Raw genomic sequence first — 25,361 nt, 5'->3', positions numbered from 1 at the left:
CTGTTCGTTCTCAGCCTGGCCAATATTTCCCTGCAATGTACACAGCTCCCCATACTTCTAGCCCCTCCCCCCACTTCTACCAAAGTCATGCCAAGCGTCAGCTGCATGCAGCCCGGTGCCCTAAAATAAGTCTGTCAGAAGGAGGTCTTTGCCCTTCATGTTGTCTGACTTCTTCCCCACCTCCACTCAGAGTCTTTTCCTCCTTCAAATGACATGAAGTTTTTGGGTAGGCACTGGGTGGGGTGGGGGTGGGAGCTGGACAGGTCTGGAAACAGGGCCAGGGCTTAGCCACCCTGTGAGAGCAGAAGGGACTGAAGGCATTGGCCAGGTTATGGGGGACACCAAGGGAGAGAGCTCCCCCCACCTCCTCCTGGTAACTTGACCCTCCCTGCCTGCTGATCCCTAGAGTATAAATAATCCCCTGATGAACTGGCAGTAACCCTGAGGGGTTAGCGCCAAGATTTCCACCCCAAAGCCCAAGGAAGGAGGCAGGCAGAGTGGACAGAGGGCCTTTATTTACAGGAAAGGGGGATAGATGAGGATTTAATTTAAGCATTCAGGGCTCCGGGCTCCAGTTGATAAAGGGAGGGTACTGTTATCTCTTCTTTTGCTGGCGACCTATAAAGGAAGAAGAGTCAATGCAAGTCATTATTCCATCTCTTGCTTCCTGCAGAGGTGCTCTTCTCCTTTCCAGTTCCTTGGCCAGACTCATAAAGAGGTCATGTCTTAGGCCAACAAGCATGCCCACCTTGCATTAACAAAATAAGAAACGACAGGGCACACAAAATACCACGCCTCCTAACAGGTATGTCTCGTTTCCCTTCCACCTCTCTGCTGGTGTATATTAGGGCAGAGGGGCTTTTCTGTATACTTTCTAATCACTTCTCGGTGTGAAGAAGTTCAGGTTCTTAGTCACTAAGCCAGCTTTCAGGAGGATCTACCAGCTTCCGCACCTACCTGGCCTCCCCGCAGCCCGACACCATGTCTGCAGTTACTCACGTAATTCATTGTTCCGTGTCATGGCCTGGGCCGCCCGAGCTCGTGGCCCCTGCTGTGTAAAGTGGTAGCCAAAGCGGACAATGGAGGGACACTGTTCGAGCACAGTGGCCATTTCCATCTCCACTGCATCTCCAGGCCACTGGCGCTGGGGGAGGGAGAGGTGGAAGCTGTCAGCCACCCTCTCTGGGCTGTTCATAGTCCCAGCCTCCTGACCCTTTGGGAGGTCTAAGAAGCTTGTTTCTCAAGAGTGGGGGATGAGAGGAACTGCCTTGGCTCCCCACATAGGGACAAAGAAGAGGAGAATTCAAACAAGATTAGATGAGGTCCTACCCCGGTGGCTCCTTAGGGAGGAGGCTCAGTGAGTAGTGGCTGACTGCAAAGACCAGGGCAAGGGCATGCTGACCTGGTTGTCTACGCGGAGCTCAGTGAGTGTGGCATTCTCCCGAACTGCCTTCAGCACAGCCATGAGCCCTGTGCTGCTGATGAAGTTGGATTCAATGTTCAGACTCTGGAGGCTACGATTCTCTCGCAACATGTCAGCCACCGCCTGGGGAGTGGGGATTTAGGTTAGGATTAGGAGACAGTTTCACAGATGATTGAAGGGAGGGGAAAAAAACAGGAGCAAGAGGGAAACACAGCTCTTTGAAATGAGTCCTTAAGGTGTAGGTGGGGCTCAAGGAAGGCGGAAATGAGGAGGGTAGGAGAGGAAAACAGGGAGATGACGTGTGCAGTGGAGTTGGTGGTAGAGGGGGTTGTGGCTCTTTCAGAAGATGATCTGATGATTTCGGAGCTGTGAGTCATAGGACTGAAGTTGGGCGTCTCCAGCAGGGCTCCCCTAAGAGAGCATGATGGGAATAGCACCCACAGCATAACCCCAGCCAGGGGTACATGTCAAGGTACAGGGAGAGGGCTAGGGGTGTCAGCTAGCCTTACATGGGCAATGGGGTCACCGCTCCTTGTGGCCACCAGACTGAAGCTCCGGACATGGGTATTCGTCTTCATTGCCTCACACAGTTCAGTTAGCATGGGTATCGGGATGTCCTGTCAAGGGGGGATTGGAGATGATGGGCTTGGGGACCCACCTACGTCAGCAGTTAGGATAACTGGGACAGTGTTATTCCTTAGAGGGTGGGGGTCAGATACCTGGATATTATTGAGGTTCACCTCCTCCAACTCCTTGTCATTGCTTCGAACACTCTTCAGTATCTCCTCGATGTTTGTGGGATTTGGGGGCTCATCTGGCACCGGCTTATACTTATCAGGCTGCACCACACCTGGTGGGTGAGGGCAGGAAGAAAACCCCAATATGTCCCCCACAAACTCTTCCCCATTGGTTCTCCTATCACATAGGCATCATGTCCTCTCCCTCTTCACTTGTTTCACCCTTTGCTACCTATGCTGAGACTCTGGGACCACCTGCAAAGCGCCCTGGGGGCCATCCTCCTAAACAGACTCACTGCTGATGCCTTCGGTGTTGCAGATTTCTCCACTGCAGAGAGCATCGTAGTACTGCTTGTTGCTCATTAGTGTGTACATGCCCAGAATTGCTGGTGAGAAAGCAGAGAGGGGACAGGGAATGAGAAAAAGGGACTTGCTCCAACCGCTCCCTCCCATTTTGAATCTTATATTTTTATTTTTTTTTGTCTTTTTTTTTTTTGTCATTTCTTGGGCCGCTCCCCCGGCATATGGAGGTTCCCAGGCTAGGGGTCTAATCGGAGCTGTAGCTGCCAGCCTATACCAGAGCCACAGCAACGCAGGATCCGAGCCGCGTCTGCGACCTACACCACAGCTCACAGCAACGCCAGATCGTTAACCCACTGAGCAAGGGCAGGGACCGAACCCGCAACCTCATGATTCCTAGTCGGATTCGTTAACCGCTGCGCCACGACGGGAACTCCTGAATCTTATATTTTTAAAGCCTGACCTCTTTTTCTCTTCCAAAGAGGTTCCCACTCTTCCTTGGTCCCAGGGGTCCCTTCCATCAAACTGCATAAGGCACTGGTTTTTAAAACACTGAGACAGGGCTAAGGGAAGGTCCCTAAGGGGCTGCTACAGGATGAAGGGGTCTGTCGGACTTCCTCCTGTTTTTAGCCAGAATGGTTTTGCTTCATTATCTCTGTAAAAATTCCCTTGAAATGTTAACTTACTAGATTTTTAAAAAATAAGTGAATACCTATGTAAACAAGAAAAATTCAAAACCACAGGCTTTCTCAAACATCCATGTCCTGGTTCAGAGCCTTCCCTACTAGTCCTTTGGCATGGCTAGGACTCCCCTGCCCCTCATCTTCCCAAGTCCTCCCTTCTGCACAGCTGCCCACCTGCAATATCACACATTTCCGCATCCGTGGCATGGGCCAGCGCCTCCTCGAGCTCAGGCTCCAGAGTGATCTGCTCCTCTTTTGGAATTTCCCTCTTGGGCTGAATATAGGGTTTCCCTGATGGGGAGATGAGGATGGTTCAGGTACAGGTCATTTCTCCTAGGATCCTGGCCTCCAGGTTCCTTTCCTTCTCCAGGAGGTGGAGTGCTAGGTCACTAGGAGCCACTGTAAAGCCTGCATCCTCTACAAGCTCGGGACTCCTGGGTCCCCTCGGTCTCTTACAAGAGCTGAAGAGTGCGAGCTGGCATGCAGATGTAGGCAGCCAAGTCCCTGGGCAGCTAGGAGCTGGAAGGTGAGAGGGAAGCTGGAGGGGGGACATGTGAGAGGCAACTATTTGGGTTCTGGGAGGCGTGGATGTTAGTGTCTCCATACCCTTCTTCTCGCCTGTGAAGGGTACCAAGTCATCACGCTCTTTGACCTCTAGTGCCTGCTGTTCCAGGTACTGCAAAAGGGCCTCTCGGTCCAGCGGCCCCGTTGGGCTCTTCTTCGTCTGGTCACGTTGTCTTAGTCCAGCTGGCAGGAGCATGTTCTTAGGGATGAGTTTTGAGGAGCAAGTCAGACCTCCCCTCTGACTGGGGCATCTCCAGGGCTCCCTAAAACAGCTCCAGACACCTTTCCCCTGACTCTCTTGGGACTCCAGTCCCAGTAGACAGCCCTGGTCTCAGACACCCGGGCCCCACACCCTTCCCAAATACCTGGGGACTTCCCCTGGTTCCCTGTGCTGGAGCCCCTACCTCGGGGTCCATCTCCTGTAGCTCGCAGTCCAGCTGCTCTAGCTCCTCAGGGCTCAAGGTCCTTAGGATCTCATCTTCATCTATGTCTCTGTATTTCTCCAGTTCCTTCAGATACGATGACATGATGGCCCCCACCCCCTCCCCACTGTGTGGCACTCACGGAGCCTGGGGTACATGGGAAAAGTGGTTGGAAATGGAAAGATGGACATGGACACAGTAGGGACACAGAGAGACAAGCCACGGGGGGGCAGAACAATTAACTGGTTGCCTTGGAGGATAGAAATCTAGCTGGGTGTGGGAAGATGGGGGTAGGTTAGGTTGTTTAGTTAGAACCCAAGCCTCCTTCCTGCTTCCATAGCTTCCAGCCACTCTGGATGGGGATCCCAGGCATCCAGACCGAATCTGTCTTCCCATTGTTTGATGGGGAAATCCTGGCAGTACCCCTCCCCTATAACCTCGCCTGTCAGTGCCTCTTGCCCTAGCACAGCTGCCGGGAGCCCCGCCAACACAGCTGGCCCCAAGCCCAGTTCCTATTGAAAGGAAGGGGGGCAGGCAGAGAGCTTCAGGGAAATCCTTCCTTTCTTCCCCATAATCCAGTCTTTTTCCTAAACTGGTTTAAGAAAGCAAGGAGGATTGAGGGGGGAAAGACAGTGCTCTTACCCCACTCTCATTTCCTCTTACTGTGGGGGGGTCAAGATTTCACTTTCTGTTCGCTTAAATTCTAAATCCTAAGGGAAGGCAAGGGCTCAGAGGAGCTGGGGTACTTCCAGGTTGGGGGAAGGGAGGTATGGCCTTAGGAGAAGGTACTGAATTCCCATAATTTGTCCTGGGCTTTGGACAGGAAGGTGACACCAGTCCAATGGGTGGGAAGTGTCTTCTAAATGGGATAAAGTTTCTCTAAAAATGGTGAGAGGATTAGACTTGCATGATCTTTTACAATATGAAAAATACGCACAAGCTACACATACATGTTATGCTGAATATGAAAGATTCAGAGAGGGCAGTGACAGAAACACAGAGGGACAAAGACAGACACACTCCATATCACTCCCAGAAGGAGCCACTCTTCTCCTCCCATTCCCCACCAGGCTCTGATCCATAAGGCCCCCCTGCCTTCCCCACCTACCAGTCCTGGCGGTCACCTCCCTTCTCACCTCCCCTTCTGTCAGTCGGTCTGTCTGTTCTACTGGAGCACTGTACCGGCAACAGGAGGAGCCGGGTGCCGGGACAGAGGGTGGGGGAACAGTGAGCTCAGCATTTTATTATTTTAGCTCTGGCCAGGTGGGGGGGAGTGGGAGATCACATATACACAGCCCCCATACCCTGCCCAGCCCTGAGAGCCTCTAGTGGCCACTAAGAGCCATGGCACCTCCTCCCCTTCCTGCAAGCCCAAGTCCTGGAGACTGGAGTTCTAGGAGACTCACACCATTCCTACCTATCTGATGTCTGCTATACTTACAGTAGTGACTTTAAGGAGACATAAAGGTGAATATAAGGATTTTGGTTTTGGTGTCTAATTTTAAGGTTTATAAACTGTTGGATGAGTATTTTACTATTATTAAGGGGAACTCAATATAAATGCTATTAAACAAATATTTAAGACCCATGTATATACACAGACATTCGCAAATAATTTTTGCTTCCAACCCAAGATTATAGACACCAGACAAAAGGGATCTTTCTATTTTATTAGATTAAAAAAAAAAAAAAACAACCCATGAAACCAATAGGAACTAGGGGAAAAAAACTAAAGGGCTGGGCAAGGATCAGTGATGACAAGGGGAAGAAGTGGGGGGGGAACAGGCATCAAGAGCCCCAAGTTAGGGCAGGAAAGGGCTTTCTAAGGACTCGACCTCCCTTCATTTGATGACGATTTTCTGGCGCAAGGCTCGAGGCCCAGAGCCAGGGAGGGGCTCGGGGGGTGGTGGGCCAGGACCCAGGGCTGAGGCAGTGGGCGGCAGTCCGTGGGCAGTGATGTACTTCTTGTAGGCCTCACGGATGATCTTGAAGGCTCGAGCAGTGGCGTAGGGTATGTCTGTAACAGGGTCCCGGTATAGGGCTGGGCGATGGGTCACCGGGCAGACCTCCCGAACAGGGACCTTTGGGGGCCGCCCTTGGGGGAACCATTCCTCGAACGTCGCATCATCACTGAAAGTGATGAAGGTACGAGAGCAGCGAGCAGGAGGGACGACGGGTCCAGTCCCAGGACGGGGAGTCAATGCAGAAGCCGTGGGAGTGGGATCAAGTCTGAGGGAAAAGACACAGAAAAACACAAAGAGCTGAGACGAGAAAATAACAGACAAAGAGATCAGACAGGTGAGAAAAGAGGAAGCAGAGGGGACGGCAACATTGGAGAGTCTCTTCAGTGGTAACAACACAAAGCTGGGCTGGATGGAAAAAGGAAAGGAGAAAAGAGAGGCTAAAAAAGAGAGAAAGCAGTAAGGAGCTGACAGGAAGAGGAATCTGAAAGACACTGAGGGCTGGAGAGCTGTGTGCAGAAAGCAGGTGACATGGGGCTGAGGGAACAGAGCTGGGTACAGAAAGGAGCAACTGCTCTCTTCTCTCCTTGAGATTCACTCACCCCTCCACATCGACATTCTCTTCTTTAGGGCCTGGTTCCCCAACAAGTGGCACTGTCACCGAATGGTAGGTGATTATGGGCCCAGGGCACTTGCGCTTCTTATGGACCTGCTTCTTTTTGTCAGCCTCGAGCCGCTCATAGGTCTCTTGAGGGTCAAAGGAAGGAAGGGATGGTCAGTTCCCCTCTTCCCAAACCCGGGTCTGTCCTACAGTCTCTCCATCATCTTCCTGGCTGTCTAGTCACTGCCTACCCAAGCCAAGTATGAAAGTCCTCTAAGGCCCTCTAGCATCTACCATTTCATACGTTTTCTGCTTGCCCCTCTTTTTTTTTTTTGGCCACACCTGTGGCTTGTGGTAGTTCCTGGGTTAGGGGTCAAACCCATGCCACAGCAGTGACCCAAGCCACTGCAGTGACAACACCGGATCCTTAACTCACTGCACCACAAGGAAAATCCTGCTTGCCCCTCTTGACATCTTTTCTGCTCATCACTGCTTCAGTCCCCTTAGTGTCTTCCCCACTCAGACTGTAGGACTTCAGAACTGAAAGTGACCCTCTGATGAGATGCTTGGCTCATTTCCCCAGAGACCCCTCCAGTACTGCCCTGTCAACTTGCTCCCAGCCAAGGCAGAACACTGCATCTTTAGGCATCTCTGGTCATCAGCGTTCTTTCCAATTTTGAACCGAAATATACTTTCTGATGACATTGTTTTAACTTTTAAGGCCATAAGGGACATAAGTGTAATCTTCCTTCCACACGACAATCCTTTATATAGTTGAAATTAGTTTCCATCTCTATCCAGGCTGATCACAACACCCCTTCCACTGAGCTATTACTCATACAGCAAGGTTGAGTCACTCTCTCCCTCTGCCACCGCTGTGCCTCACTCTTCTATTCCTGTATTCATCACAGTCTATGGCAGAGTCTACAAGATGGCAGCCCCTTCACCCCCCACCCCTTGGGTGTTCTGCTTGATCTGTATAGCGTTTTAATGAAAAATCTGAATTAGCTGCTGACAATTAACAGTTAGGAATTACATTTAAATACAGAGATTTCTGGTCCCTCTTAAAAAAAAATAATGAGTTCCCATTGAGGTGCAACAGAAATGAATCCAACTAATATCCATGAGGATGCAGATTCAATCCCTGGCTTCGCTCAGTGGACTGGGGATCCAGTGCTGCCATGAGCTGTAGTGTCACAGATGTGACTCAGATCCCACATTGCTGTGAATGTGGCGTAGGCCGACAACTACAGCTCTGATTCAACCCCTAGCCTGGGAACCTCTGTATGCTGCAGGTGCGGCCCTAAAAAGCAGAAAAAAGAAAGAAAGAAAGGAAGAAAATCTGGCAACCCTGTGCCTGCATTCTCACATGGCAACAATTAGCTGAGCTGAGTAACTGCTCCTCCTTTCAGGCACTCCTCGAGTTCACCACAGCCCCCACTGGACCCTGTGACACTGCTCTATAGCAGTTCTTGTCAGTATATGTGTCTTTTCCCTAAGGACAGTGACTGTGACTCGTATGACCTACATATTATCAGGGTCAAGCAGCATTCCATACATTACAGGCATTCAATAAAGATGTGTTAATATATAAACAAACAAAAATATCCCTGGTCTGGAGCTCCCGTTGTGGCTCAGTGGCTAACGAATCCGACTAGGAACCATGAGGTTGTGGGTTCGATCCCTGGCCTCGCTCAGCAGGTTAAGGATCCGGCGTTGCCGTGAGCTGTGGTATTAGGTCGAAGATGTGGCTCGGATCCTGCGTTGCTGTGGTGTGGTGTAGGCCGATAGCTATGGCTCCGATTCGACCCCTAGCCTGGGAACCTCCATATGCCTCGGGAGTGGCCCTAGAAAAGGCACAAAAAAAAAAAAAAAAAAAAAAAAAAGCCTGGTCCTTCTCCTCTGAATGAACTTTTAAGTTCTGTGCTGTGTCCAAAAGTGGGTACTGTCAACACACTCCGCTAGATAAAGTCTGACCAGAAGAGTCCTCTGGACACTCCCCACCCCAAACCCCTGCCCAGTATTTTAACCTCTTTTGCACTTAAATTTTGGTTGGTAATGTTGTTCTCTTTCCCTGAGCCAACCTTCCAACCCTTCTCTCGAACACTTCCTGTACCCTCTGGAACGCCTGCTCTGTAATCAGCCAACTCATCTATTTCCTCAAGTTCCTCACTCAGCAATCCTTCCAAAACTTGCCTTACTGGAAACCTGTCATCCACAGAGGCCACCACTCTCCCTGCAGTCCTCTGATGGAGGCCCCTTACTCTCCCACATCCTGTGCAAGCTGTGCCTGAGTCTTACTAAGTCTCACACTTCAGGTCTCTTTGCTCCATTACTTTGTATTTTTTTCTTTCGTCTTTTTAGGGCCGAACCCGCAGCATGTGGAAGTTCCCAGGCTAGGGGTCAAGCCGGAGCTGCATCCACCAGCCTACACCACAGCCACAGCAACGCGGGATCGGAGCCACATCTTCGACCTACACCACAGCTCACGGCAACACCAGATCCTTAACCCACTGAACGAGGCCAGGGATGGAACCTGCATCCTCATGGATACTAGTCCATATCATTAACTGCTGAGCCACAAGAGGAACTCCTTGCTCCATTACTCTAGATACCTCTGTTCTTCTAGTTCTTCAGTATTCTAGTCCATGAATATCTCCTCATTCTATCATCCCTTCCAGGCTTCATTTGCCTTTTAAAATCAAGCTTAGGTTCCATGGTCTATCAGTCATTCTCCTGTCAATCTAGACTCCCTCACCCAGACCTGGACTGCCAAGTGCTACCGTTGAAAAGTTACAAAATAGGTAGACTGGAACCACAATAAATTCATGGTCCCAAAGTTCAGATGGTCCTATCTCAACAAGTATTTCAAGCAGTCTTCATTCTCCTCAAGCTTCCAACTCTATCCCTAACACCTGACAGTACATAAAAGATAACAGATGAGAACAACTGCACTGCCCTGCTCTGGATTTACAGTCCTACAACTGTGAGCCACCCTTCCTTCCCTCCTTTCTTGTAACTTAGCTCAATTCCTCCACATGTGCCCTAGCTTCCACCCCCCGCCCCCAATTCTCCAAAACCCTACACTATTTACCATCCTTCCTTTCTTTTCCATCTTTAAATTCTTTCATTTTCACTTCACCAAAAATATACTTATATTCTTTCTAATCTCTGAATAAAACAAAGCAAGGACAGGGAGTTCTCCAATGGCCTAGTGGGTTACGGCCCCTGCATTTTCACCACTGTGGCTCTGGTCACTGCTATGTGGTACAGGTTCGATCCCTGGCCTGGGAACTTCCACATGCTGTGGGTGTGGCAAAAAAGACAAACAAATAAAAAAAAAAAAACAAGGACAAACTCTACCTTGACCCCACACCCCCCTTATTCCCTCTCCTACCCTTCATGGCTGAATTTTAAGTTTGGCTTCCCAACCAACTTCCAAATGGCTCAGTCCCCAAAAAGTGCTCCCTAAGGTCATCTCTGATCTCCATGTCACTAAAGCCAATGGACACTTCCTAGTTCTCTTCACTGGCATCTCAGCAGCACTCAGTAGCTACTCTCTCTTGAAATATTCTTTCCTTTAGGATTAAGACAAACTCTCCTGGAGTTTCCAGCTCTCTGGCTACTCTTCCGATTCTTTTCTAAGCACCTCTTCTTGTATAAGACTATTACTTTTCAGTGTCTGCAGGACCTTTTTGTGCCTCTGTCTACTCTCCTCCCTTTATGATTTCTCCCTAGGTGATCTGATCCCTCCAGTGTCAACTACCATCCATATTTTAAAACTTCCAAATCGGTATTTCTTTTTTGTTGTTGTTGTTGTTGTTTTGTTTTGCTTTTTCTAGGGCCGCACCCACAGCTTATGGAGGTTCCCAGGCTAGGGGTCTAATCGGAGCTGGAGCCACTGGCCTACACCAGAGCCACAGCAACGCAGGATCCAAGCCGTGTCTGCAACCTACACCACAGCTCATGGGCAACGCCAGATCCCTAACCCACTGAGTGAGGCCAGGGATCGAACCTGCAACCTCATGGTTCCTAGTCAGATTCGCTAACCACTGCGCCATGACGGGAACTCCCCAAATCTTTATTTCTAACCCAGGAATCTTGTCCAAGTACCAGATCTGCACATTTAACTCAGTTCTCAGCACTGCATGAATTGCTCACAGACACCTCAATTCCAACATGTTAAAAAATGAACTTATTGAGGAGATCCTGTTGTGGCGCAGTGGAAACAGATCCAACGAGTATCCATGAGGGCACAGGTTCGATCCCTGGCCTCACTCACTAGGTCAAGGATCTGGCGTTGCCGTGAGCTGTGGTGTAGGTCGCAGACACAGCTCAGATCCCGTATTGCTGTGGCTGCGGTGTAGGCCGGCAGCTGTAGCTCCGAAATGACCCCTAGCCTGGGAACTTCCATATGCCTCAGGTACAGCCCTAAAAAGCAAAAAGTAAAATAAAATAAAAAAATAAAAAAGTAATTTATTATTTTTTTTCCCTATCAAACATGCCTCTCCAGGATCTCCTATGTCAAGTTATAATGTCAGAAGCTTGGGAATCGCTCTCTTTACAGTGCCCTGAAACAATCAATGTGGTCGAAGGATGCAGACTGTAATTACAATGATATCAGGTGACCTCAGTATTTGTGATGGTTCTCCATCATTTATGTTTTGAGAGATAACTACTGTTTTAAAGCACTGAAATGCAATTATACAGAGAGATATTTCCCATTTTAAAGCCAACATAATGAAAGAAAAAATGTTGTGAGAATACATCCTGAAGTTCTCGTCGTGGCTCAGCAGAAATGAATTTGACTAGGATCCATGAGGATGCAGGTTTGATGCCTGGCTTTGCTCAGCGGGTTAAGGATCCAGCATTGCCACGAACTGTGATATAGGTCGCAGACGTGGCTCGGATCCTGCATTGTTGTGGCTGTGGCTGTGGCGTAGGCCTGGGAACCTCCATATGCTGCAGGTGCGGCCCTAAAAAAAGACAGAAAAAAAATATGTCCTGAAAATGTTGGAAGTGTACTAAATCTTTTCTCAATAACTGAGGTCTTTTGGAGTTAAGATATCTAAATCTCATAACTATCATTAAACTGAAATAGAATGGGTCCTAGATATTCTGGGTAAACAATCTTCCACTCCACAGTGAAACTGCATTTGGGTTATACATGTTCAATTATTTATGCTTGGTCAAAAAAAGAGAGAGCAATAGAGAAATAACAAACTAAATACTGTAGGAGATTCCACCTGTTACTTAACTCAGTTAAAGTATCCTTCAGAGTGAGCACGTGATGGGAGATGTGAAGTCTGCTGTGCCCTCAATTTCTCACGTACCTTTCCTGACCCTAGAATTCTCACCATACTTTAGAGAAATGTATGGTTTTGTACAATATATTACCATATACGACTATGTACCCGATAGCATATAAGCTAAAGAAATTTTAAAGAATTTTTACTTTAAAGTAATATATCTCATGAACTACCTCTGAATTTCTAATTCTTATGATCATTAAAGTAGGCATTACCACCCCATTTTGTGAACAAGGAAAGAAAGATAAAAGTAGGCTGTAAGTAATTTGCCTATGGTCTTACAGGTAGGGAACAGCAGAATTACAATTTGAATTGAGTTCTACACAATTTTTTTTTTTTTTTTTTGCCATGCCTGTGGCATATGGAAGTTCCTGGGCCAGGGATCAAACTCAAGCCACAGCAGTGATACCAGACCCTTAACCAGGGAACTCCTTATATAAGTCTTATATTACACCAAAGTACTTCAGTATAACTTGTCCTTTAGTGCCCTCGTAACTGCCTAGTTCCTTGTCCTTGCTCCTCATAACTTCCTCTCCCCATTTCTTTCCTCCGATTACCTTGTCCCAAATTGCCATCTTTCTGGTTCATTGGATCTTCCAGGTCTCAGTTTATCTCATGCTTCTCAGCCCTTCTACCCACTGTTCTCAAAACCATAGACTGACCCAGTGAACGTAAGTTGAGCTCTTCTGTGATCTTAGCCTCCCTGAGCAGCTCCTCCTGGGTCAGTGGCCGCTCACAGTGGGGCCCCTTTCGCCGCCGTGACTGACCCTGCCGCTCTTGTACTCGAAGGAATGTCTGTCTTGTATGCTCAGCTGTAGACTGACGCATGGACTTCCGACCTGGGAAGGAAGTCAAGAGAGGAAGAAACCTTTGAACTCATGTCCACCTCCTTTGTATTTTTTTTTAAATTTAAAATTTTTATTTGGAAATCATCTTAAACTTAGAAAAAAGTTGCAAGAACAGTACAAAGTAAATCCATGTGTTCTTTACCAGATCACCTGTTAACATTTTGCCCTATTTGCATTTTGTGTGTGTGTGTTTTCTGAATAATCTGAGAGTTAAGTGTACATATCATGGCTCTATTCCCCTAAATACTCAGTGTATATTTTCTAAGAACAAAAAATTTCCTTACATAAACATAATTCAGTTATCAACTTCAGGAAATTTAACAGTAATACAATACTTTATCATATTTCAATTTTGTCAATTGACCCAAACATCCGCACTCACTGTCAGAGCCATCATCCTGTAGTTCTAGTGGAAGCAATGCTTTCTCTTCTCGGGTCTTCTGAGAGCTACCAGCTGGGGTGCTGACCTTTCGAGGCCTCAAGCTCTTAAGAGGCTCCTGGGGACAGAATGGAATCAGACACCAGGGAAGAGAAGAAACAGGTAAAAGGAAGAGAAAACCAGCACTGAAGAAAATGGGACTGGTGTGAGGATCTTGAGACCTGATGAAAGAGAGAACAGGAATTAAGGAAGCCCAAGAAAACTAGGACCCCCCCCTTCACCTTATACGCTTTGGTGACTACTCGGCGCTTCCTTCTTGGCTCTTCTGTTTCTCCATCACTGGATGGTTCATCTCCTTCGTCGATGTCAAAATCAGAGTCCACCTCATCCTCTGTGTCTGACTGGTCCCCTTGATACTCATCATCTCCTGATTCCTGAAGGCATAGGGAAAAAAGGTTCTCATCGGCATCGGAGTCATTAATACCCCTCCAGGAGGAACAGAACTATTTCTTTCTTTCCTTCCCTTTCCTCCCTCCCTCCCTTTCTTTTTTGGTCTTTTTAGGGCTGTACCTGCGGCATATGGAAGTTCCCAGGCTAGGGGTTGAATTGGAGCTACAGCTGCTGGCCTATACCATAGCCATAGCAATGCCAGATTTGAGCCACATCTGTGACCTACTCCACAGTTCATGGCAAAGCTGGATCCTTAACCCACTGAGGGAGGCTAGGGACTGATGGCCTTAATCAATCATGGATGCTAGTCAGATTCATTACTGCTGAGGAAGGCCAGAATCAGTTTCTTTAGAAGGGCTGCCCCACTCTCCTTCCCAACTCAGCCTTTCACCTTCCTCAGGCAAAAAGCTTTCCGAGCTGATGGCCTTCAGCTCCAGGACCACCCCTTCCAACATTAATTGACTGCCTTGTACCTGTAGCACAGTGTTAAGTGCTGGGGTACAAAAGGATATGGTTTAGTCTCTATCTTCATGGGATCTTGCAGACTAGTAGAGGACAGGACATAATTATAAAACAAAGTTTTAATACAAGGCAACATATAAAGTACCAATAAAATGTTACAGATGGCTCGGGAAGGTTTAACTTTAGATTTCCTTCCTTTCGACTAGGAGTTGGCAAACTTTTTCAGTAAAGGGCCAGTTTCAGCCAACAGGTTGTAGTTTACTAAACCCTGCGTTAGACTCTAAAAAATGCAGAGGAGGACCTCCCATTGTGGCTCAGGAGAAACGAATCTAATATCCATGAAGACACAGGTTTGATCCCTGGCTTTGCTCAGTGGGTTAAGGATCCCACTTAAGGATCTTGGCATTGCTGAGAGCTGTGGTGTAGGTTGCAGACCTGGCTCAAATCTGGTATTGCTGTGGCTGTGGTGTAGGCTGGCAGATGCAGCTCCAATTCGACCCTTAGCCCAGGAACCTCTGTATGCTGTGGGTGCAGCCCTAAAAAGACAAAAAAAAAAAAAAAAAAAAAAAAAAAAATTGCCTTTGACCACGGTTTAAAATACTGATAGTATTTAGATAGCCAAGGTCAAGGAGAGAAACATGGGCAGATCAAACAGCAGGAACAAAGGTGTAGAAGCAGGAATGCGTATAGCATGATTAGGGAATAAGGATTTGGACCTAAGTAAAGCAGGTTATCTCTGGCAAGAAGTTGTCCTAGCTGATTGTCTTTGGCGCTAGCACAGACAGCCTCCTTCCAACATTAACTGACTGCCCTGTAGGGCTACAAGATTAGAAAAGAAGGAAGTTGCCTCGGGGCCCAATGGGTCACGTTAGCTTTGCTGTGAGTTGTGATGTAGGCTGCAGACCAGGCTCAGATCTGGCGTTGCTATGGCTGTGGAGCAGGCTGGCAGCTACAGCTCGGATTCAACAGCTAGCCTGGGAACGTGCATATGCTGCAGGTGCAGCCTTAAAAAGGCAAAAAAAAGAAGAAAAAAAATCACTTGGAGGCGAAGGAGTTAATTGGGTGGGGCAGAACTTCAAACATGTGGCTTTCTCTTCAATCAATGATGAGACTAACGGGCTAATCTTGGTATACACACTGCCAAAACAAGCAAATAACAGACAGTTGACACTCCAAGCCTGTCAGCTTCAGTCTTGCACTGATGACCATCATTTCCTCCCAACTGATGTTTGTGAAAGACAGCCTGGGAACATGTTAATCCCCTTAGCTCTGACCCTACTAAGTCATATCACCAGAGGTAGCAGTTCAACTACACATTAGCTTAATGCCCAATTGAAATGCTTTCACTAAGTTATGGACTTACTACCATTCCTTTGGCTTTTATCAAGGGTCATTAATAGACATGACTAATCAAGAGACTGTTTTTACATCATCTACCAAACCCCTGTTACTTTATATATAAGGACGCAATTCTCCCTAGGATTTAATGTTGAATAAGTTTGTCTCTCTTAAAGAACTTGTATGCTTCTTTCCTACTGAAAAAAGAAATTCAGGGTTTGGCTGCCAGGAAGCTCACAGCTAAATTTAAAATCAATTGCTACTACCATTTTAGCTGAGGCTCTTGGTACAATTACTTCTGATCTGTCTCTATTTTTACTGTTCCTACTTTTTGTTTATATCGTAAGCCTCCTTAAATCCTTTTTGGAAGAAGGAAGGGTACATATTAAATAACAACTCGTAAAATGACAGGAATAGGAAAATGGCCTTTGGAGGAGGGATGGGAAAGTTCTATTTTAAACTACTTGCTTAGGGGGTTGTTGTGATGATTCCTAATCAGTCACCAAGTCCTGTGGATTCTATTTCTCCTTAATTTCTCCTGAACCCTCCTGATCATGTTTCTCTACTCCCGCTGCCTTCTTCAAATCCACAATACAGAGTGATCTTTATAAAGTACAAATCTGATCATAAAACTATGACAAATATTCTCAGTCCTCTGGATGAAGAGCAAAACTCCTTAACATGGCTCACAAGCCCTCCATGATCTGGCCCACGCCTACTCCCTCCAGCCTGACCAACCTTTATTCTCCTTCATGGTCTGGATAATGACAGTAGATATGCAGGTCCCTGACAAGGATCTCAGCGTTTTTATACATCTCTGCCCCACCCCCTCGCTGGACCAACCCTCCTCCTTCCCCTGCTCCTACTCCTACCACTATTCAGCCAGCCAAGGCCACTTTTCATATGGTCCTCAGCTTATCCTGATGCCTATCCCAAACAACTTTGGCTCCATGTGGAATTTAAACTGACTTAATTCAGCTAGTTCCCCCACTGGAATCTGGAATATGTCAGAACAAAATGGTGGGGTCTGTTTTTTGGTTTGTTTTCTTTTTGGCTGCGCTGGAGCCATGTGCAACTTCCCCACCAGGGACTGAACTGGTGCCAAAGGAGGTGACCCAAGCGGCAGCAGTGACACCATGCCCTTAACTGGCTGAGCCACAGAGGAACTCCCCAAAGTGGTGTTTTTAATACTCTGTTTCCCTAAAGCCTATCACAGTTCTTGGCTTGCTCTATGCGTTTAATATATTTGATGAACGGTTAGATTCAATCAATATAAAATTTAACAAGTGCCAACCCAATGAGGACACTGGACCAGGCATTGGACATGTGTACTGTTAAACAAAACAGATTATCTCTAACCTTAAAGCGCTTACAATCTGATAGAAAAGTATAAACAAGCCAGCAAAAGCTATTACAAATCGAAATAGGTTCTACGAAAGATATATAGGGAGAAACTTCTTAGCACAATCAAGGAAAGGCTATTTACCCAAGAGACATTTACACCGAGATCTGAAAGCTGAAAAAGGAGTATGCTAAGTGCCTCTATTTTTTCTTGAGAGAGATTTCTTTTCTATACTTGAGATGAATAACCAGGCAGTGGGCCAACGAGCATACACCGCGTGACTACGATGTGCTGTATGCTAGACGTCAGAAGTGCAATGAGAGATGCAGCTGGGGAAGTACACAGCAGGTTTCAGCCATCCAGGACTCTCCCTTCCAGGACTCCAGTTTATCCTCCAGTCTCGCCCACCCCATCTCGAGTATCAGCTACCAAGGATCCTCTCTTCCCCCACCCCCTTCTTTGTCCGAGGTTTCTCCCTTCAGGACTCCTTTCAGCTTCCTTCCCTCCCTCTTCCTGGGCCCGGCTCTTGCCTCAGTGAAACCCCCATAAGTCGTCTGGTAGAACTCATCTTCCTCCTCTGCCTCCAGGAGACCAGAAAGCCGGTTCCCTGCGGTCTTCCGGGGGGCCCGGCCCCCAGCCAAACTCATAGTGCCTACTCAGACTGCGCCACCACCAGCAACCCCTCACACAGCGCGGTCCTCAAGGATCGGCTCTCGACACCACTACCTGCGGGCGGCATGCGACGGCGGAAGCCGGTCATCTACAGGCAGAAGTAGCAGAGCGTCGAGAGATTCCTAGTCCCGCCCCCGAAATCTTCTCACGGCTTCAGCCCCGCCCACGCCTGCGCAGAGACTACCCCAAGCTCCCCGCCCCAGTTCCGGCGCCCATCTGGGCTGTGAAATACTTCGATTTGGTGACCCCCAGAAACCCCGCTACACTGAGTGCAGAAATCGGGAGCCAAGAAATTTTCATTTAGAAGAGGTCAGTCTCCCTCTGCTCCAGTTCGTTTTCCACTCTGCTGCCAGTAGGAACCTTTCTAAAAACCCAGATTTTGTCACACTTTTGCTCAAAAATCTTTAATGGCTCCTTCCTTGTCGACTTACAGGGTAAAGTCCAAATGTTTTTTAAATTTAGTTTTTAGTTTATATTGGATTATAGTTGATTTTCAATGTTGTGTTAATTTCAGGTGTACAGAAAAGTGATTCAGTTATACATATACCCATTCGTCTTTTTAAGTAAGTTGTTTTTTTTTTTTTTTTGTCTTTTTGCGGTTTCTTGGGCCACTCCCGTGGCATATGGAGGTTCCCAGGCTAGGGGTCGAATCGGAGCCGTAGCTGCAGGCCTACGCCAGAGCCGCAGCAACGCGGATCCCAGCCGCTTCTGCAACCTACACCACAGCTCAGGGTAACGCCGGATCCTTAACCCACTGAACAAGGCCAGGGATCAAACTCGCAACTTCATGGTTCCCAGTCAGACTCGTTAACCACTGAGCCACAATGGGAACTCCTTAAGTAAAATTAAAAAAAAAAAAAAAAAAATTCCCCCTTTTTCGGCAACCCGCATGACATGCAGAAGTTCCAGGACTAGGGATCAAATCCAAGCCAGAGCTTCGACCTACACAAAGCAACTTCTGATTATCTATTTTATTTTATTATTTTCTTTTCTTTCTTTCTTTCTTTTTAGGGCTGCACCCGCTGCATATCGAGGTTCCCAGGCTGGGGGTTGAATCAGCTACAGCTGCTGCCCTACACCACAGCCACAGCAATGCAGGATCTGAGCTGCATCTGTGACCTACACCACAGCTTAACCCACTGAGTGAGGCCAGCGATTGAACCCGAGTCCTCATGGATTCTAGCCGGGTTCGTTAACCGCTGAGCCAAGACGGGAACTCCTGATGTTTGTCCTTCTCTGCCTGAAAGTCCAAAATTCTTGTGGCGGAATAGTAGCATGGCTGAGAGCTGAGTTGTAGAGCCAGCCAGACCTGAGTTTGAGTTTGAGTTTAAGGTCTTCTAGCTGTGTGACTTTGGACAAGTTGTTTTGCCTCCCTGAATTTTAATCTTCTCATCTGTAAAGTGACACTAATAAGAATACCTACACTTTTAGGTGGTTGAGAAGATTTAAATATCTAATCCTTGTAAACCACTTAGCACAGTAATAAGCACATAGATGTTTGTTTGGTAGGGGATAACTACTATTAACATAGCTTTCAAGATCCTTCATCAGTCATTTAGCTTCTCCCTGCCTTTAACAGCCTCACATTATTCCACATCATCCTATTCTAGCATCGTTTCCCTGACACCAATTCTTTATCATGTCTCCGTATTTTTCCTTCTTAAAATTTCTTCTTTTTCTTACCTACCTGGCAAAATTCCAGTTCTGTAGGACAGTGAAGTCATCTCACATCTGTTTCTGTCTTCCCGGTGCAGTTTCTATAACCATGGAGATCATGCCTCCTAGATTCTTGTAATAGTTCCAGTCTCAAATAGTCTGTCAAGAATGTTTCAACTTCTCTTCCAGTTAGTTTGTTTGTTTGCTTATGGTCACACTCCGGGTATATGGAAGTTCCCAGGCCAGGGACTGAATCCCAGGACACAACTGTGGCAACGCCCAATCCTTTAACCCACTTCACTAGGCCAGGAATCGAACCCAAACCCCCACAGTGACCTGAGCTGCTGCAGACATTCTTAACCCACTGTGCCACAGAGGGAACTCTTCTTCCCATTTTTAATTCTGAAAGTATGGTTGTCAAAAAATAGCACTTGTGGCAGTTCCTATCATGGCTCAGTGGTTAATGAACCCAACTAGTACCCCTGAGAATGAGGGGTCCATCCCTGGCCTTACTCAGTGGGTTAAGGATCTGGCGTTGCTCTGAGCTGTGTGTAGGTCGAAGGCATGGCTGGGATCCTGAGTTGCTGTGGCTGTGGCTGTGGCTGTGGCCGGCAGCTACAGCTCTGATTTGACCCCTAGCCTGAGAACCTCCATATGCCATGGGTGTGGCCTAAAAACACCAAAAAAACCCACAAAAACCATAGCACTTGTGCATACTTTATGATGGCAAATATTATGTTTGCTCTAATGATTTATGTATCTGACTTCCTTATTTGTCTGTGATCTTTTTGAGTGTAGGGACTACATCTTCTTCTGTGTGCGCCAGAATTCCCACACTGCTTAGGATGTAATTGAGGCTAAATAATACTAACTCAATGAATGAATGAATGAATGAATGACTAATTGAGTTAATAAGGAACTTATCCTCTTATTTTGCCGATGTTGACCTAGCCTCTCCACTCCACTTTGACCTTAAGAACTGTCCTAAGACATGAAGTTCATTTTAATAAGGCTGTGTGTGGCTGTATGTACACTGTTTCCTTCAACTATGTATGAGTGGCTCCATTTGGAGATCACCAGGTTGTCCCCTCCTTTTTCCAAATTATATATTGGTGAACTCCCTTTTCCATTTCCTTGCGGGCACCAAGCCAATGTGTCCTCCTCTGTCCAGGCTTCCACACCCTGCCACGTCACCCCAGTTCTGCTATGCCAGGAATGTTACTGGGGAAGAGTGGCTTTATGACTCAGAGGCCTCCCCAGGGATTGAGTGGAAGTGGGGGCAGAGACAAGGTTTAGGGTGAAAATATGGGAAACACACCTAGCCCCATTTTTAAAATTTTGCCTTCATCCATTCATAAATTCAGGAGAATTTAGGTATTGGGCACCTGCTTTGTGTCAGGCACCATTCTAGTTGCCTGAGATATAAAAATAGAAAAGATGTAGGGCTCTCTTGTGGCATAGAGGGTTAAGGTACTCATCCTCTTATTTTGCCTCTGCGGGAGGCATTGTCACTGCAGCGGCTTGGGTTGCTGCTATGGCACGGTTTGATCCCTAGCCCGGGAACTTCCTCATGCCCCAGGAGTGGCCAAAAAGAAAAAAAAAAAAGGATAAGATATAATCTTTGTCATAAAACATTCATAGTCTATGAGAGAGACAAACAAGTAAACCAACTGACATAATACAAGGTGGTAGGAGTAATAGTAGATATATTTTGGTACATAAAGGAGAAACAAAGACCCTCTAAGAAGCTACAGAACAGGGGGCTCTTCTTCCAAGCGCGCTGAAATCAAATTCATAGATCAGATTCTTGGGAGAAGATCCCTCTGTTGACCTATTGCTTTTTTTTTTTTCCCCCATCTTTTTAGGGCCACACCTGGGGCATATGGAAGTTCCCAGGCTAGGGGCCCAATTTTTTTTTTTTTTTTTTTTTTGTCTTTTTGCCTTTTCTAGGGTCTCTCCCGTGGCATATGGAGGTTCCCAGGCTAGGGGTCTAATTGAAGCTGTAGCCACCAGCCTATGCCAAAGCCACAGCAACATGGGATCCGAGCCGCATCTTCGAGCTACACCACAGCTCACAGCAATGCCGTATCCTTAACCCACTCATCGAGGCCAGGGATCAAACCGAGTCCTCATGGATGCTAGTCGGGTTCAATAACTGCTGAGCCATGATGGGAACTCCTATTGCTTTGGCGAATAAGGGTTTTACTGGTCTATTTCCAGCTTTAAATTCAGAAACAAAATACTTCAATGCTATACATTCCATTATCATGGAGTTACAAATGGCAATTCAACCATTTGAAGTTTGTCTACCTTCAGCACCCAAATGAAGACAGATAACCCAGCAGGTGGCAGTAGGGAAACAATTATTTTAGAATTGTTTAAAAATATATTTATTTAAAAATTATTTAAAAAACAATCCTTTTTCTTTTGCTTTTTAGTGCCGTACTTGCGGCGTATGGGACTTCCCAGGCTAGGGGTCAAATCTGAGCTAAGGCTGCCAGCCTATACCACAGCCACAGCAACTCCAGATCCTATACTGCAGCTCACTTCACCTTGAGGCCAGGGATGGAACCTATATCCTCATGGACACTGGTCGAATTTGTTTCCGCTCTGCTACAATGGGAACTCCAAGATCTTGATCGAGGGAGGGAGAAGGCAGAGGTAAATGCATGGGTTATTTTCTGGGCTTTTGGTCCTAGTTTCCTTTTTTTTTTTGTCTTTTTAGGGCCACGCCTGGGGCATATGGAGGTTCCCAGGCTAGGGGTCGAATCGGAGCTGTAGTTGCTAGCCTACACCACAGCCATAGCCAAGCCAGATCCCAGCCATGTCTGCGACCTACACCATAGCTCATGGCAACGCCAGATCCTTAACCCACTGAGCGAGGCCAGGAATTGAACCTGTGTCCTCATGGCTACTAGTCAGATTCGTTTCCGTTGGGCCACAATGGGAACTCCTTAGTTTCCCTTTCAATGACCCAGAAGACATGTGGATAGAAGACAACTAGGTCATCTTGGGTGTTACAATACATAGGATTCCCCCCTCCCTAATCCTCTTCATTTATTCATTCCACAAATAACTATTGAGTTCTTACTATGTACAGAATTACATCATGGGAGGAGCTGGAGATAGAGTGAAATAGTTGTTGCTCTCTACCAGCTTACAGCCTATTTATTCAGAGTCAGGTCTTCAGATCGCCACAAGAGTTCATAATTTCCAGGGTATATATATATATATATTTTTTTTTTTTATTAAACTTTTCAGGTTAGTACAAAGATTAGAATAGAGTGGGGAATTTCTCTGTGCGCCTCTATGCTCTTTCGAACATCGGTAACTAAGAGAGGTTAAGGCTTGGATCGCAGGAAGACCGTGATGTTTCCGATCGCCTTTTGTGACCCTTTTTGACAGGTCTTCAGTTGTTCACTTTTCAAATATTTACTGAATTCCATCATCGTGCTCAGTATTAGGCTTGAGGCAAAGTGTACGTTGTGAACATCATTGAGAGGAAGGCAAGACAGACATGCACTTTAAATAATAAAGCAGTAAAGCCGGAAGAATACTTGGTGGCATGTGATGTTTTATGATATTATCATTAGAATGTTGAATGTCTCTGGACAGCAGCGCTTCTATCGGGAGTTTTTCCTGGTCTGTGAAACGGAGAGGGCCTGCCCCGCGGACTCTTGCAGAGCTCAGACCTCGCCACCCAGTCCCTTCAAAGAGGCGCGCCTAGGTGGCCTCACCGAGGCACCGTAGGGAAGGTCTGCTGAAAGGGACGCGCTGTCTTCGACCCTTGGATTCGTTAGGGCGCGCCCCACCCGCCTCATGTGATCTGTAGCAGCCTCCTGATTGGTTTGGCTTCCCAGGCTGGGCTGGGCACCAAAGGTTGGGCGCGTGCGCAGTGCCCGGATTTCACGGGCCACCCGGAGTCGAGCCTTGGGGTTGGGCGATAAACAGGCCGTGGCCAAGGAGGAGGGGGGAGGGGGCGTTCGCTCTGCCGGGACTTCTCACAGACACCCCCTCCTTGTTATTTTAGGTGTGGTTTGGTCCAGATGTGGGGTTCCGGTAGCGGGTTTGAGATTAATCTATTGTGAAAGGGGAAAGTAGCTCCGGCGGAAAGCGGTTAAATCTGCGGAGAGGCTTCGAGACGGGAGTTCTCCCCCATGCCAACCGAATGGTGTGGCCCTGAGTTGGTCCGGGAGCCGGCCCGACGTGTCTGAGAGAGGCCCCAGAGGGGGCGGGGAGGTGGCCCGCGGAACGCGGGTTCTGTGAAGAGACGTGGGGAAGATTCGACTCCGAGAAAAGGAAGATCCCGATTGAAAGGGAGGGAGGCCGCTGAGGGGGCGGGGGCTGCCAAGATGGCGTCTGCCTCGTCTGGGTCGTCGGCGGTCGGGTCTTCACCCGTGGATTCCGGGGTCCCTCCCTGCACCTCGTCCTCAGGTAATCACGGTGGGGCGTGGGCTGAGGGTTGATGATGGCTGTGCAGTAGGAGGAAGAGCGAGACCCTGGAACGGCACCTTTAGCTGGGGGTGTCCGAGGCGTTGCCGGTAAGGAGGACAGAGGGCTAGGCTTTCATACAGCAGGGTTTTCTGAGCGGACTGGGGGAATCTAAGGAAAGGGTGGATTTAATTGAGAAAAAAGAAGCTGTCAAAGATGTTGGTTGTCTTCGAGGAGACCGAGTTGAAGACTTGTAAGGAGTAGGGTCAGGAAGGGATGGAGATTGACGGTGGGAGTAGGAAGGAACCGAAGGGAGTAGAAAAAAGTAAATGGAGGCTTCACAAGTAACGAGGAATTACGTAGTGTGAGAGGTTGGTAGAATCCAAATTGATTGTGGTGTTAATTGGATTAAAATGTGGCAGAGAAACCATGGGACTTAAAAGGTATGGTGAGTTGTGGGACGCTTTCCGATTGCTGGGGAGTTACGGAATACTGTGGGTTTTGTTGCGGGTGGGAGTATTGAAGCCGTCTTTTTCACAGACCCCCCCTAATGCGTCATTACTTCTCACTGCGTGCCCTGCCCGGCCCCCCGCCACACATACAAACACGCGCCATCTCGCAGACACACGTACACATTTTATCAAACATCCTCCTTTGAAGACTTACATCTCTAGACTGCCCAACTTGGGAAGGAATGGGAAGTTTTGAAAAGAGCCTGAGGAATGTGGAAAATTAGGGCTAAAAGACCTTGAAAACAGATGGAGAAGGCAGAATGCCGAAGTCTTGAGTTATGGTAGATGTTGAGGGAGGTGATGTTGGCAATTAGGCCTGAGAAGGATGGGGTTGGGGGTGGCTCTTAAGTGTTGTTGGAGAATATTGCATAATAGGAAATGGATTGGAAGAATGCTTAGGCAGGAAATTGGCAATTGGAGAAGGGAGCTAAGGGCATATAGCTCAAAGTAGTTAGAAACTGTTGAAGATTGAAGGAGGGCAGAAGAACCCACTAGAAAAGCAACAGATTGTGTGTAGGAGGGAAAATGTGTGGTGTTGGGATGTGTGTGTGTGTTGTGGGGGTAGTTTGAATCAGAAACTGTTCTAGAGCTTCCATCAGAAATGTCTGGCCTTCCATAGTGACTGTTGCCTCCACACTGAACAGGAGAGGCTGCCAGTTGATGGATGTTTTTCTTTAGACATTGACAGTTCCTTAGGCCTGGAATTGTATCCTTCCCATTTCAAATTGATTAAATAGAGGGTTCCATCTTTCATAGTCCAGCTCAGATGAGCGAATACTTGGTCACAAATATCTTTTTCATAAACTGCAGTTTTATTTATGTACATCTATTTTTAGTTTCTTGGGAGGTAATTTTTGCCTTTCCTGTAAAGGATTAGAGGGCGGGAACAACTCATGTTGCATTCTGTGGAGAAGGATAAAGTTAAAAATGACAGTTTTTGGTTTTTTGGCTGCTCCCGGGACATATGTAAATTCCCAGGCTAGGTATTGAATCTGAGCCACAGCTGTAGCAACTCTGGATCCTTAACCTCCTGCACCACAGCAGAAAGTCCTAAAATGGTTTTTTTTTTTTTAACACAGTAGCGCCTTAACTTAAAATCTTTTCTTTCGAGAGTTCCCATCATGGCGCAGTGGTTAACGAATCCGACCAGGAACCATGAGGTTGCGGGTTCGGTCCCTGCCCTTGCTCAGTGGGTTAACGATCCGGCGTTGCCGTGAGCTGTGGTGTAGGTTGCAGACGCGGCTCAGATCCCGCGTTGCTGTGGCTCTGGT

The 25,361-nt window shown here is 47.4% G+C and overlaps 3 protein-coding genes across 17 annotated transcripts in view; 1 reads left to right on the top strand and 2 right to left on the bottom strand.

The window, feature by feature from the left end:
- Positions 1 to 494: 494 nt before the first annotated feature.
- On the bottom strand, positions 495 to 5,386 carry TMOD4 (tropomodulin 4). Of its 3 annotated transcripts, none has more exons than NM_001243294.1 (10): positions 5,238 to 5,335; positions 4,112 to 4,276; positions 3,750 to 3,906; positions 3,318 to 3,434; positions 2,457 to 2,546; positions 2,143 to 2,273; positions 1,933 to 2,040; positions 1,403 to 1,546; positions 1,000 to 1,144; positions 495 to 618 (listed from the first exon to the last, which is right to left on the bottom strand). In NM_001243294.1, the coding sequence occupies exons 2-10, from the start codon at positions 4,232 to 4,234 to the stop codon at positions 596 to 598; spliced, it is 1,038 nt and encodes a 345-aa protein (NP_001230223.1). In that variant the 5' UTR covers positions 4,235 to 4,276; positions 5,238 to 5,335; the 3' UTR covers positions 495 to 595. The 3 variants fall into 3 exon arrangements, with proteins under 3 accessions (NP_001230223.1, XP_005663515.1, XP_013852613.1); XM_005663458.4 differs by having other exon boundaries at positions 496 to 618; positions 5,266 to 5,386; XM_013997159.3 differs by lacking the exon at positions 4,112 to 4,276 and having other exon boundaries at positions 496 to 618; positions 5,238 to 5,386.
- A 394-nt stretch (positions 5,387 to 5,780) lies between these two features.
- On the bottom strand, positions 5,781 to 17,520 carry VPS72 (vacuolar protein sorting 72 homolog). Of its 3 annotated transcripts, XM_001929654.6 has the most exons (6): positions 17,350 to 17,520; positions 13,509 to 13,661; positions 13,231 to 13,345; positions 12,663 to 12,839; positions 6,693 to 6,837; positions 5,781 to 6,358 (listed from the first exon to the last, which is right to left on the bottom strand). In XM_001929654.6, exons 1-6 carry the CDS (start codon positions 17,464 to 17,466, stop codon positions 5,971 to 5,973), a joined length of 1,095 nt encoding a protein of 364 aa, XP_001929689.1. In that variant the 5' UTR covers positions 17,467 to 17,520; the 3' UTR covers positions 5,781 to 5,970. The 3 variants fall into 3 exon arrangements, with proteins under 3 accessions (XP_001929689.1, XP_084879206.1, XP_084879205.1); XM_085023079.1 differs by lacking the exon at positions 5,781 to 6,358 and having other exon boundaries at positions 6,796 to 6,837; positions 12,558 to 12,839; XM_085023080.1 differs by lacking the exons at positions 13,231 to 13,345; positions 13,509 to 13,661; positions 17,350 to 17,520 and having other exon boundaries at positions 12,558 to 12,773.
- Positions 17,521 to 17,692: 172 nt separating this feature from the next.
- Positions 17,693 to 25,361, top strand: part of PIP5K1A (phosphatidylinositol-4-phosphate 5-kinase type 1 alpha) — a 49,207-nt gene continuing 41,538 nt past the window's right edge. For 6 of the 11 annotated variants that reach the window (XM_085020711.1, XM_085020713.1, XM_085020710.1 and 3 more), the window contains exon 1: positions 23,090 to 23,581. In XM_085020711.1, the coding sequence (XP_084876837.1) occupies positions 23,500 to 23,581 (82 nt within the window). In that variant the 5' untranslated portion in view covers positions 23,090 to 23,499. 11 annotated transcript variants of the gene reach the window in all.

This window comes from Sus scrofa, chromosome 4, assembly GCF_054392235.1.
Source record: "Sus scrofa isolate SSC_HxYL_T2T_F1_AM1 chromosome 4, Sscrofa_HxYL_maternal_Yorkshire_Landrace_v2.0, whole genome shotgun sequence".
NCBI lineage: Eukaryota > Metazoa > Chordata > Mammalia > Artiodactyla > Suidae > Sus > Sus scrofa.
Note: the sequence above shows the minus strand (reverse complement) of the source record. Positions and strands in the feature narration are given on the sequence as shown.